The sequence below is a fragment of the Oncorhynchus masou genome, unplaced genomic scaffold, assembly GCF_036934945.1.
Source record: "Oncorhynchus masou masou isolate Uvic2021 unplaced genomic scaffold, UVic_Omas_1.1 unplaced_scaffold_1772, whole genome shotgun sequence".
Taxonomy (NCBI): Eukaryota; Metazoa; Chordata; class Actinopteri; order Salmoniformes; family Salmonidae; genus Oncorhynchus; species Oncorhynchus masou.
The window spans coordinates 87,501-100,501 of NW_027007900.1; the positions used below are offsets into that span (position 1 = coordinate 87,501).

Here is a 13,001-nt window from a genome sequence, read left to right on the forward strand (position 1 = left end):
ACACCAGAGATCTAGACACCAGAGCCCTAGACACCAGAGCCCTAGACACCAGAGCCATAGACACCAGAGCATGAGACACCAGAGCCTTAGACAGCAGAGCCCAGACACCAGAGCCTTAGACAACAGAGCCCTAGACACCAGAGCCCTAGACAGCAGAGCCCAGACACCAGAGCCCTAGACACCAGAGCCCTAGACAGCAGAGCCCAGACACCAGAGCCTTAGACACCAGAGCCCTAGACACCAGAGCCCTAGACAGCAGAGATCTAGACACCAGAGCCCTAGACACCAGAGATCTAGACACCAGAGCCCTAGACACCAGAGCCCTAGACACCAGAGCCCTAGACACCAGAGCCCTAGACACCAGAGCCCTAGACACCAGAGCCCTAGACACCAGAGCCCGAGACACCAGGTGAAAGTTATGATCCCTTAGTGATGTCACTTGTTAAATCCACTTGAATCCATTTTTGAGCTTTGAGACGATAGAGACATGGACGATGTATGTGTGCCATGCAGAGGGTGATTGGGTAAGACAACATATGTAAATGACTTTGAACAGGGTGTGGTTGTAGGTGCCAGGCGCACAGATTCGAGTGTGACAAGAACTATAATTCTGCTGGGTTTTTCTCACTCAACAGTTTTCCGTGTATATCAACAACGGTCCATCACCCAAAGGACATCCAGTCAACTTGACACAACTGTGGGAAGCATTGGAGTCAACATGGCAAAAGGGTGTGCAACTTAATATTATGAAGGTGTTCCTAATGTTTTGTACACTCAGTGTATGTATGTGTGTATGTATGTGTGTGTGTGTGTGTGTGTGTGTGTGTGTGTGTGTGTGTGTGTGTGTGTGTGTCGGTGAGTGTGTGTGTTTGTTTGTCCTTGAGTGTGTGTGTGTGTGTGTGTGTGTGTGTGTGTGTGTGTGTGTGTGTGTGTGTGTGTGTGTGTGTGTGTGTGTGTGTGTGTGTGTGTGTGTGTGTGTGTGTGTGTGTGTGTGTGTGTGTGTGTGTGTGTGTGTGTGTGTGTGTGTGTCGGTGTGTGTGTGTTTGTTTGTCCTTGAGTGTGTGTGTGTGTGTGTGTGTGTGTGTGTGTGTGTGTGTGTGTGTGTGTGTGTGTGTGTGTGTGTGTGCGTGCGTGCGTGCGTGCGTGCGTGCGTGCGTGCGTGCGTGCGTGCGTGTGTGTGTGTGTGCGTGCGTGCGTGTGTGTGTGTGTGTGTGTGTCCTACCTCCCAGCACGCTGCAGGTGATAGCCTCTGTGTGTTCCGCCAGTAGTTCAGCCGTATCCATGGCAGTCAGAGAGAGATAACTGGACATGTTCCTACTGAGCTCTTTGTTGCCTCTCTGCAGAAACCTCACTGCCACCGGCACTGCTAGAGCCATCACTGGGGGACGACTGTAGTTCTGTCGGAGGAGAAGAGAGACAGTGACTTCAAAAATATACTACTTGTACAACGAAAAATACCTATTTTCCACCATAATTTGCAAATAAATTATTTAAAAATCCTACAATGTGATTTTCTGGATTTTTTTTTCTCATTTTGTCTGTCATAGTTGAAGTGTACCTATGATGACAATTACAGGCCTCTCTCATCTTTTTAAGTGGGAGAACTTGCACAATTGGTGGCTGACTAAATACTTTTTTGCCCCACTTTATTTCTCTCCGGTTACATTCACCCACAAATAATTTTAAAACAAATCAAACATTTCTAAACTCTCATATCTCTGAATCACAGCAGCAAGACGTGTGGCCCGTTGCATGAGAAAAGGGCAACCAGTGGAACACAAACAACATCGTAAATACATTTACATTTAAGTCATTTAGCAGACGCTCTTATCCAGAGCGAATACAACATATTTATTATTACTGTTTATTTATTTGACCTTTTATACTTCAACTACTTGCACATTGTTACAACGCAGTAGATAGCCAATAAAATAGCGGTTGAAATGTCTATATTCTTTCAACATTTTTGTGAGTGTGATGTTTACTAATGTTTCCACTGTTGATTTTCCTTCTGTTTATTGTTCATTCCACTTGCTTTGGAAATGTAAACATTTGTTTCCCATGCCAATAAAGACCTTTGAATTGAATTACATTTAATTAAGAGAGAGAGAGACCGAGAGAGAGAGAGAGAGAGAGAGACCGAGAGAGAGAGACCGAGAGAGAGGGAGAGAGAGACAGAGACAGAGAGAGAGACCGAGAGAGAGAGAGAGAGAGAGACCGAGAGAGAGAGAGAGAGAGAGAGAGAGCAAGAGAGAGAGAGACCGAGAGAGACCGAGAGAGAGAGAGACCGAGAGAGAGAGACCGAGAAAGAGAGAGAGAGAGAGAGAGAGAGAGAGAGAGAGAGAGAGAGAGAGAGAGAGAGAGAGAGAGAGACGGACGGACGGACAGGGACAAATGGGGTGGGAAGACATTACTGAAGTTGAAAATGTAAGCATTTCAGAGTCAGAACATTCTGTTACTGAAGAATTCAACTCCACAAGGCACACTGTGTGATGTGTAATATCCTGTAACATGGTAATTTAGAAGATTTATCCAATCAAGCTAACATTGATATATATTCATACTGAAACATGTATCATGTGTGTGTGTGTATCTGTGTGCATGTGTATCTGTGTGCATGTGTGTGTGTGTGTGTCCATTCTCTTTAGGGCCTAGATGGACCCTTAGTGACGCACATAGACCATGTAAGAGAACAGAATAGAACAGAACATAATACAACAGAACAGAATAGAACACAATAGAACATAATACAACAGAACAGAATAGAACACAATAGAACAAAACAGAATAGAACAAAATAGAACATAATAGAACAGAACATAATACAACAGAACAGAATAGAACACAATAGAACATAATACAACAGAACAGAATAGAACACAATAGAACATAATACAACAGAACAGAATAGAACACAATAGAACAAAACAGAATAGAACAAAATAGAAGATAATAGAACAGAACATAATACAACAGAACAGAATAGAACACAATAGAACATAATACAACAGAACAGAATAGAACACAATAGAACATAATACAACAGAACAAAATAGAACACAATAGAACAAAACAGAATAGAACAGAACAGAACATAATACAACAGAACAGAATAGAACACAATAGAACAAAACAGAATAGAATAGAACAGAATAGAATAGAACAGAACAAAACAGACTAGAACAGAACATAATAGAACAGAACAAAATAGAACAGAACAAAACAGACTAGAACAGAACAGAATAGAACAGAACAAAGGAGAACATAATAGAACACAATATAATAGAACAGAACAGAATAGAACAGAACAGAATATAACAGAATAGAACAGAACAGAATATAACAGCTTCTTTACATAAACACTAATTTCTGAGCACAAGGAGAGTGTATGTGCCTCTGCATGTAGACAGTGGTGTCCCAGGGCCTAATTTAATATGCACTAGCACCCCCAGGGGGATGGTTTAGGAACATTTGGAAGAACTAGATATAGAAAGGAAAGGAAAGGGGGATACCATGTCAGTTGTACAACTGAATGCATTCATTTAAAATGTGTTTTCCGCATTTAACCCAACCCCTCTGAATCAGAGAGGTGCAGGGGGGGGGGGGGGGGGGGGGTTGCCGGGGAACATTGGGTTAACTGCCCTGTTCAGGGGCAGAAAGACAGGCCAAAAGTGTTGTGTCACTGTCCAACTGTTGTTCTGAACAACGACATTGTATCAAGACTTTTTAAATCAGTTGTGTAAACGCTTGGCAGAAACAAAGCCCTAGTAGACCAGAACCAGGTTTGGTGACCACTGAGTTCGAGAGTCCATCTTCTATTTTACTGGACAAGACAGTTAAGAGCAAATTCAAACCCTCCCCGAACCTGGACGACGCTGGGCCAATTGTGCGCCGCCCTATAGGACTCCCGATCACGGACAGTTGTGATACAGCACGGGCTCTAACTCGGGTCTGTAGTAACACCTCTACCACTGCGATGCAGTGTCTTAGAACTCTGCGCCACTCAGGACCCAAATCACCATAAGACAAACACTGAAACAAACCCAAACAACTACAAATTACTCCTACCACTCTGTCTAAAACATAAGTGGACATGTCATTAGAGCCGATGAGCTACAGTACGGTATTGTTGAAAGGAATCAACGCTAAAATCATATTCATGACTATAACCGTGTCAAACGTCTGAACGTCCAGCAGGTGGCAGTGTAAACAAGGCTTTCTGTCTGCAACAAACAACAGCACAGCCCTCTGGTGACATGAGAAACCAACACACACACACACACACACAACACACACACACTCACACACAACGCACGCACACAACACACGCACACATGCACGTGAACACACACAACACACACACACACGCACACACACAACACACACAACGCACGCACACAACACACGCACACATGCACGTGAACACACACAACACACACACACAACACACACACACACACACCACACAAACACACACACACACACACACGCACACACACAAACACACACAAACACTCCACAGTCCTATTAGAGTGGTTTGAGTGTGGAGGAGGCAGGTAGCCTAGTGGTTAGAGTGTAGAGGAGGCAGGTAGCCTAGTGGTTAGAGTGTAGAGGAGGCAGGTAGCCTAGTGGTTAGAGTGTAGAGGAGGCATGTAGCCTAGTGGTTAGAGTGTAGAGGAGGCATGTAGCCTAGTGGTTAGAGTGTAGAGGAGGCAGGTAGCCTAGTGGTTAGAGTGTAGAGGAGGCAGGTAGCCTAGTGGTTAGAGTGTAGAGGAGGCATGTAGCCTAGTGGTTAGAGTGTAGAGGAGGCATGTAGCCTAGTGGTTAGAGTGTGGAGGAGGCAGGTAGCCTAGTGGTTAGAGTGTGGAGGAGGCAGGTAGCCTAGTGGTTAGAGTGTAGAGGAGGCAGGTAGCCTAGTATTTAGAGTGTGGAGGAGGCAGGTAGCCTAGTGGTTAGAGTGTAGAGGAGGCAGGTAGCCTAGTGGTTAGAGTGTAGAGGAGGCATGTAGCCTAGTGGTTAGAGTGTAGAGGAGGCAGGTAGCCTAGTGGTTAGAGTGTAGAGGAGGCATGTAGCCTAGTGGTTAGAGTGTGGAGGAGGCAGGTAGCCTAGTGGTTAGAGTGTAGAGGAGGCAGGTAGCCTAGTGGTAAGAGTGTAGAGGAGGCAGGTAGCCTAGTGGTTAGAGTGTAGAGGAGGCAGGTATCCTAGTGGTTAGAGTGTAGAGGAGGCATGTAGCCTAGTGGTTAGAGTGTGGAGGAGGCAGGTAGCCTAGTGGTTAGAGTGTAGAGGAGGTAGGTAGCCTAGTGGTTAGAGTGTAGAGGTGGCAGGTAGCCTAGTGGTTAGAGCGTTGGGCCAGTAATCAAAATGTTTCTAAATCAAATCCCTGAGCTGACAAGGTAAAAATCTGTTGTTCTGCCCCTGAACAAGGCAGTTAACCCACTGTTCCTAGGTCATCAATGTAAATAAGAATTTGTTCTTAACTGACTTGCCGAGTTAAATAATAATCAAAATGAGCTCATCCAAAGACTCTGAGGAGTTTAGCCACATGACAAGGTGCTCACTAATGAAGACTAACTAGACAAGGTGCTCACTAATGAAGACTAACCAGACAAGGAGACTGTGGTATGTGTGTGTTGGGATGGTGTTCTTCAGCTTGCAAGCTTCCCCCTTTTTCTTCCAAACATAATGATGGTCATTATGGCCAAACAGTTCCATTTTTGTTTCATCAGACCAAAAAGTATGATCTTTGACCCCATGTGCAGTTGCAAACCGTAGTCTGGCTTTTTTTATGGCAGTTTTGGAGCAGTGGCTTCTTCCTTGCTGAGCGGCCTTTCAGGTTATGTCGATATTGGACTTGTTTTACTGTGGATATAGATACTTTTGTACCTGTTTCCTCCAGCATCTTCACAGGGTCCTTTGCTGTTGTTCTGGGATTGATTTACACTTTTTGCACCAAAGTACGTTCATCTCTAGGAGACAGAACGCATCTCCTTCCTGAGCGGTATAACGGCTGCGTGTTCCCATGGTGTTTATACTTGCGTACTACCATTTGTACAGATGAACGTGGTACCTTCAGGCGTTTGAAAATTGCTCCCAAGGATGAACCAGAAGTGTGGAGGTCTATCATTGTGGAGTGTGGAGGTCTTGGCTGATTTCCCATGATGTCAAGCAAAGAGGCACTAAGTTTGAAGATAGGCCTTGAAATACAGTGCCTTGCGAAAGTATTCGGCCCCCTTGAACTTTGCGACCTTTTGCCACATTTCAGGCTTCAAACATAAAGTTATAAAACTGTATTTTTTTGTGAAGAATCAACAACAAGTGGGACACAATCATGAAGTGGAACGGCATTTATTGGATATTTCAAACGTTTTTAAGAAATCTAAAACTGAAAAATTGGGCGTGTCTTTGTGTATGTGGAATAGAGTTCCATGTAGTCATGACTCTATGTAGTACTGTGGAATAGAGTTCCATGTAGTCATGACTCTATGTGGTACTGTGGAATAGAGTTCCATGTAGTCATGACTCTATGTAGTACTGTGGAATAGAGTTCCATGTAGTCATGGCTCTCTGTAGTACTGTGGAATAGAGTTCCATGTAGTCATAACTCTATGTAGTACTGTGGAATAGAGTTCCATGTAGTCATAACTCTATGTAGTACTGTGGAATAGAGTTCCATGTAGTCATGGCTCTATGTAGTACTCTGGAATAGAGTTCCATGTAGTCATAACTCTATGTAGTACTGTGGAATAGAGTTCCATGTAGTCATAACTCTATGTAGTACTGTGGAATAGAGTTCCATGTAGTCATGGCTCTCTGTAGTACTGTGGAATAGAGTTCCATGTAGTCATGGCTCTATGTAGTACTGTGGAATAGAGTTCCATGTAGTCATGGCTCTCTGTAGTACTGTGGAATAGAGTTCCATGTAGTCATGGCTCTATGTGGTACTGTGGAAAAGAGTTCCATGTAGTCATGACTCTATGTGGTACTGTGGAATAGAGTTCCATGTAGTCATGGCTCTATGTAGTACTGTGGAATAGAGTTCCATGTAGTCATGACTCTATGTGGTACTGTGGAATAGAGTTCCATGTAGTCATGACTCTATGTGGTACTCTGGAATAGAGTTCCATGTAGTCATGACTCTATGTAGTACTGTGGAATAGAGTTCCATGTAGTCATGACTCTCTGTAGTACTGTGGAATAGAGTTCCATGTAGTCATGACTCGATGTAGTACTGTGGAATAGAGTTCCATGTAGTCATGACTCTATGTGGTACTGTGGAATAGAGTTCCATGTAGTCATGGCTCTATGTAGTACTGTGGAATAGAGTTCCATGTAGTCATGGCTCTATGTAGTACTGTGGAATAGAGTTCCATGTAGTCATGACTCGATGTAGTACTGTGGAATAGAGTTCCATGTAGTCATGGATATTTGTTATTTTGTATAGTTTCTTTATTATAATAATTGAATAACAACCACGCTGCATTTTGGTCCGCTCCTCCTTCTACAGACGAAAGCCGTGACATCAACAAAGAAATTAGGTATTTACATTTTTATTTAAATTAAGGTTTTTAAATTTAATTTAGGCTAAACTTTTTTTCCTTCTTTATTTGGAACGTTGGAGGTTATAGACTGTGTTTTCTGAAACAGATTTGTGTAGTTTTTGCTATTGTAAATAAATGCAATATTAGTCAACATAATAAAATTGTTGGCTTTAAATGTATATTTGTAGGGTCAACGGCATCAAGTACAGCAGACCTACGACTTAAATGTTAATAATTTGATTGACAGACATGACGTATGAACCTGTTTAAAAGAGCACATTGTGAATCCACAAGTTCTGACAGTATATGATGCTGCTCAACATGCAGTTGATGCTCTTTTTTTCTAGTTCTGTTTTTTTTTAAGTTGAATTAATCAAACTGAAGGTTCTACTGTTACATTTGGTAATAAGAGTGTGGAACAAAAGTTGTTTTCATGGTGACGGCGATGAGCACCCTTCATTTAAAAAATAAATTATAGTGTATGAGACAATGATTGAATACGGGATCAAAGGCTTACTTCGAGATGTTGGGATGTCAACAAAAACAAATATGAAACGGTGAGTAACGCACTGTATCAAGTTGGGTGGGAGCGTTTGGACACAGCATATATCGCAGATGTGTCTGAATGGATTCATTGGGTCTGAAACAAAGTGGTGTAGTGTAGTGTGGTGTGGTGTGGTGTAGTGTGGTGTGGTGTAGTGTGGTGTGGTGTAGTGTAGTGTAGTGTAGTGTAGTGTGGTGTGGTGTAGTGTGGTGTGGTGTAGTGTGGTGTGGTGTGGTGTAGTGTAGTGTGGTGTAGTGTAGTGTAGTGTAGTGTGGTGTATTGTAGTGTGGTGTAGTGTAGTGTGGTGTATTGTGGTGTGGTGTGGTGTGGTGTGGTGTATTGTGGTGTAGTGTTAGTGTAGTGTAGTGTAGTGTGGTGTGGTGTAGTGTGGTGTGGTGTAGTGTGGTGTGGTGTGGTGTAGTGTAGTGTGGTGTAGTGTAGTGTAGTGTAGTGTGGTGTATTGTAGTGTGGTGTAGTGTAGTGTGGTGTATTGTGGTGTGGTGTGGTGTGGTGTGGTGTAGTGTAGTGTGGTGTGGTGTAGTGTAGTGTGGTGTAGTGTAGTGTAGTGTAGTGTAGTGTGGTGTGGTGTAGTGTGGTGTGGTGTAGTGTGGTGTGGTGTGGTGTAGTGTAGTGTGGTGTAGTGTAGTGTAGTGTAGTGTGGTGTATTGTAGTGTGGTGTAGTGTAGTGTGGTGTATTGTGGTGTGGTGTAGTGTGGTGTGGTGTAGTGTAGTGTGGTGTGGTGTAGTGTAGTGTGGTGTAGTGTAGTGTAGTGTAGTGTAGTGTGGTGTGGTGTAGTGTGGTGTGGTGTAGTGTGGTGTGGTGTGGTGTAGTGTAGTGTGGTGTAGTGTAGTGTAGTGTAGTGTGGTGTATTGTAGTGTGGTGTAGTGTAGTGTGGTGTATTGTGGTGTGGTGTGGTGTGGTGTGGTGTATTGTGGTGTAGTGTTAGTGTAGTGTAGTGTAGTGTAGTGTAGTGTAGTGTGGTGTATTGTGGTGTGGTGTGGTGTGGTGTGGTGTATTGTGGTGTAGTGTTAGTGTAGTGTAGTGTAGTGTAGTGTAGTGTGGTGTATTGTAGTGTGGTGTAGTGTGGTGTAGTGTGGTGTAGTGTTAGTGTAGTGTGGTGTGGTGTGGTGTGGTGTGGTGTAGTGTAGTGTAGTGTAGTGTAGTGTAGTGTAGTGTGGTGTATTGTGGTGTAGTGTAGTGTAGTGTAGTGTAGTGTAGTGTGGTGTATTGTAGTGTGGTGTAGTGTGGTGTAGTGTGGTGTAGTGTTAGTGTAGTGTGGTGTGGTGTAGTGTGGTGTGGTGTGGTGTGGTGTGGTGTGGTGTAGTGTAGTGTAGTGTGGTGTATTGTAGTGTGGTGTAGTGTGGTGTGGTGTGGTGTAGTGTGGTGTAGTGTAGTGTGGTGTAGTGTGGTGTGGTGTGGTGTAGTGTAGTGTAGTGTGGTGTAGTGTGGTGTGGTGTGGTGTGGTGTGGTGTGGTGTGGTGTGGTGTGGTGTGGTGTGGTGTGGTGTGGTGTGGTGTAGTGTAGTGTAGTGTAGTGTAGTGTGGTGTGGTGTAGTGTAGTGTGGTGTAGTGTAGTGTGGTGTAGTGTGGTGTGGTGTAGTGTAGTGTGGTGTAGTGTGGTGTGGTGTAGTGTAGTGTGGTGTAGTGTAGTGTGGTGTAGTGTAGTGTGGTGTAGTGTAGTGTAGTGTGGTGTGGTGTAGTGTAGTGTGGTGTGGTGTAGTGTGGTGTAGTGTAGTGTGGTGTGGTGAAGTGTGGTGTGGTGTAGTGTAGTGTGGTGTGGTGTAGTGTAGTGTGGTGTGGTGTGGTGTAGTGTAGTGTGGTGTAGTGTAGTGTGGTGTAGTGTGGTGTGGTGTAGTGTAGTGTAGTGTAGTGTGGTGTAGTGTAGTGTGGTGTGGTGTGGTGTGGTGTGGTGTTAGTGTTAGTGTTAGTGTTAGTGTAGTGTTAGTGTTAGTGTAGTGTTAGTGTGGTGTGGTGTAGTGTAGTGTAGTGTAGTGTTAGTGTAGTGTAGTGTAGGTGTAGTGTTGGTGTGGTGTGGTGTGGTGTGGTGTAGTGTAGTGTAGTGTAGTGTTAGTGTGGTGTAGTGTTAGTGTTAGTGTGGCGTAGTGTAGTGTAGTGTTAGTGTAGTGTTAGTGTAGTGTAGTGTAGTGTAGTGTAGTGTAGTGTACCTGCAGTATACAGCTGGTGATGTCAGAGGCTATCTTGGCATGGGGTGTGTCTTCGTCTTTGCCCTGGGGGGTGAGGTTGTGTTCCAGACAGGACTCCCACAGACTCACTAACGCCCCCCCATGGCGCTCGATGGACCTCGTCTCCCTGATCGCCGTGGTGATGCGCGTGATGCAGATCTCCACCACCGCCTGGTCATTGTCATTGGTCAGGTAGTCCTGCAGCCAGCCAATCAGAGGGGAAATGAGTCCGGAAGGGGCCAATCAGGATCAAGAAACAATGAGAAAAGAGCATGTTTGTTTTTAATATAGTTTCTGCTGCAGTCTGTCTAACACAGATCCAAGTCTCAGGGCTGCAAGAACCTTTGCTCTTAGTTTTCCCTTGACACTCAAAGGAAAAATACACTTAACTTTTTCCATGTTGAGGTGGAAATGTTCAGACATTCAAACTATGACCCCATCTAGACCGTGTCTGAATAAGCTGACCCCATCTAGACCCCATCTAGACCCCATCTAGACCCCATCTAGACCCCATCTAGACCGTGTCTGAATAAGCTGGCCCCATCTAGACCCCAACTAGACCCCATCTAGACCGTGTCTGAATAAGCTGACCCCATCTAGTCCCCATCTAGACCCCATCTAGTCCCCATCTAGACCCCATCTAGACCGTGTCTGAATAAGCTGGCCCCATCTAGACCCCATCTAGACCCCATCTAGACCGTGTCTGAATAAGCTGGCCCCATCTAGACCCCAACTAGACCCCATCTAGACCGTGTCTGAATAAGCTGACCATCTAGTCCCCATCTAGTCCCCATCTAGTCCCCATCTAGTCCCCATCTAGACCCCATCTAGACTGTGTCTGAATAAGCTGACTCCATCTAGACCCCATCTAGACCCCATCTAGTCCCCATCTAGTCCCCATCTAGACCCCATCTAGACCGTGTCTGAATAAGCTGGCCCCATCTAGACCCCATGAGCTGTTGGGTTACATTCAGCTGCAGACTCGTTCATTCTTTAGTTAAATGATGACTGAGATACTGACTGTGTTGGATGGGAAATGAGGACATGTGGGCTCTGGAGGAATAGGCATCATATCAGATCTGTTTTCAGTGAACAGTCCCAAGAGACACACCTGCCATAAGCACTGTGTGTGTGTGTGTGTGTGTGTGTGTGTGTGTGTGTGTGTGTGTGTGTGTGTGTGTGTGTGTGTGTGTGTGTGTGTGTGTGTGTGTGTGTGTGTGTGTGTGTGTGTTTGCCTATGCATGGCTGTGCATGTTTGTGTGCATGCATGCATAGGCAACTTACAAGAGAGCAATAGATACCTTTGACCTCCTCTAGTACATCAAAGACACCGTCATGTATTTGTGTGTGAATGGATGGGTATGTAAGGGGTACGCACAGGAGAGCAGGAGATAGCCTTGATTTCCTCCAGGGCCTGTGAGAGACAGTCCTCTATCTCAGAGTCTTCCAGGGAGAAGAGGTCTCCAGCCCGCGACAGGTCCCTCTGGCCGAGAACCAGGCCAAACAGCTGGTGCATGATGTCTCTGCTTCACTCGGGCCTGCTTCGGGCCCACCTCAGCCTGGTCTGGTCCACGTCAGGCCTGCTTAGGCCTCACTCTGGGCCAACCTGGGGCCAGAAGTTGCTATGGAGACAGGGCATGGTCCCTGAAGGTGGCGGGGTGATGACCTCATACACATTAGACCCCTGAGAAAGAAAGACAAAAATGGAGACAAATTTGACCCCAATAACTACTGTGGGATATGGGTCAACAGTAACCTTGGGAAAATCCTCTGCATTATCATTAACAGCAGACTCGTACATTTCCTCAATGAAAACAATGTACTGAGCAAATGTCAAATTTGCTTTTTACCAAATTACAGTACGACAGACCACATATTCCCCCTGGTTTGAACAAGCACATCAAAACAAAGGCAAAGTCTTCTCATGCTTTGTTGATTTCAAAAAAGCTTTTGACACAATTTGGCATGAGGGTCTGCTATACAAACTGAATTTGGCATGAAGGTCTGCTATACAAACTGAATTTGGCATGAGGGTCTGCTATACAAACTGAATTTGGCATGAGGGTCTGCTATACAAACTGAATTTGGCATGAGGGTCTGCTATACAAACTGAATTTGGCATGAGGGTCTGCTATACAAACTGAATTTGGCATGAGGGTCTGCTATACAAACTGAATTTGGCATGAGGGTCTGCTATACAAACTGAATTTGGCATGAGGGTCTGCTATACAAACTGAATTTGGCATGAGGGTCTGCTATACAAACTGAATTTGGCATGAGGGTCTGCTATACAAACTGAATTTGGCATGAGGGTCTGCTATACAAACTGAATTTGGCATGAGGGTCTGCTATACAAACTGAATTTGGCATGAGGTTCTGCTATACAAACTGGATTTGGCATGAGGGTCTGCTATACAAACTGAATTTGGCATGAGGGTCTGCGATACAAACTTAATTTGGCATGAGGTTCTGCTATACAGACTGAATTTGGCATGAGGGTCTGCTATACAAACTGAATTTGGCATGAGGTTCTGCTATACAAACTTAATTTGGCATGAGGTTCTGCTGTACAGACTGAATTTGGCATGAGGGTCTGCTATACAAACTGAATTTGGCATGAGGTTCTGCTATACAAACTGAATTTGGCATGAGGGTCTGCTATACAAACTGAATTTGGCATGAGGGTCTGCTATACAAACTGAATTTGGCATGAGGGTCTGCTATACAAACTGAATT

General features: G+C 44.6%; 1 protein-coding gene across 1 annotated transcript in view; it reads right to left on the reverse strand.

The window, feature by feature from the left end:
• Positions 1-11,945, reverse strand: part of LOC135532224 (ventricular zone-expressed PH domain-containing protein-like) — an 86,731-nt gene extending 74,786 nt beyond the window's left edge. The window contains exons 1-3 of the mRNA XM_064959818.1: positions 11,644-11,945; positions 10,248-10,463; positions 1,223-1,397 (exon numbers count right to left, since the gene is read on the reverse strand). Coding sequence (XP_064815890.1) covers positions 1,223-1,397; positions 10,248-10,463; positions 11,644-11,781 — 529 coding nt within the window. The 5' untranslated portion in view covers positions 11,782-11,945. The remainder of the gene's footprint in view (positions 1-1,222; positions 1,398-10,247; positions 10,464-11,643) is intronic.
• Between the last annotated feature and the right edge of the window lie 1,056 nt (positions 11,946-13,001).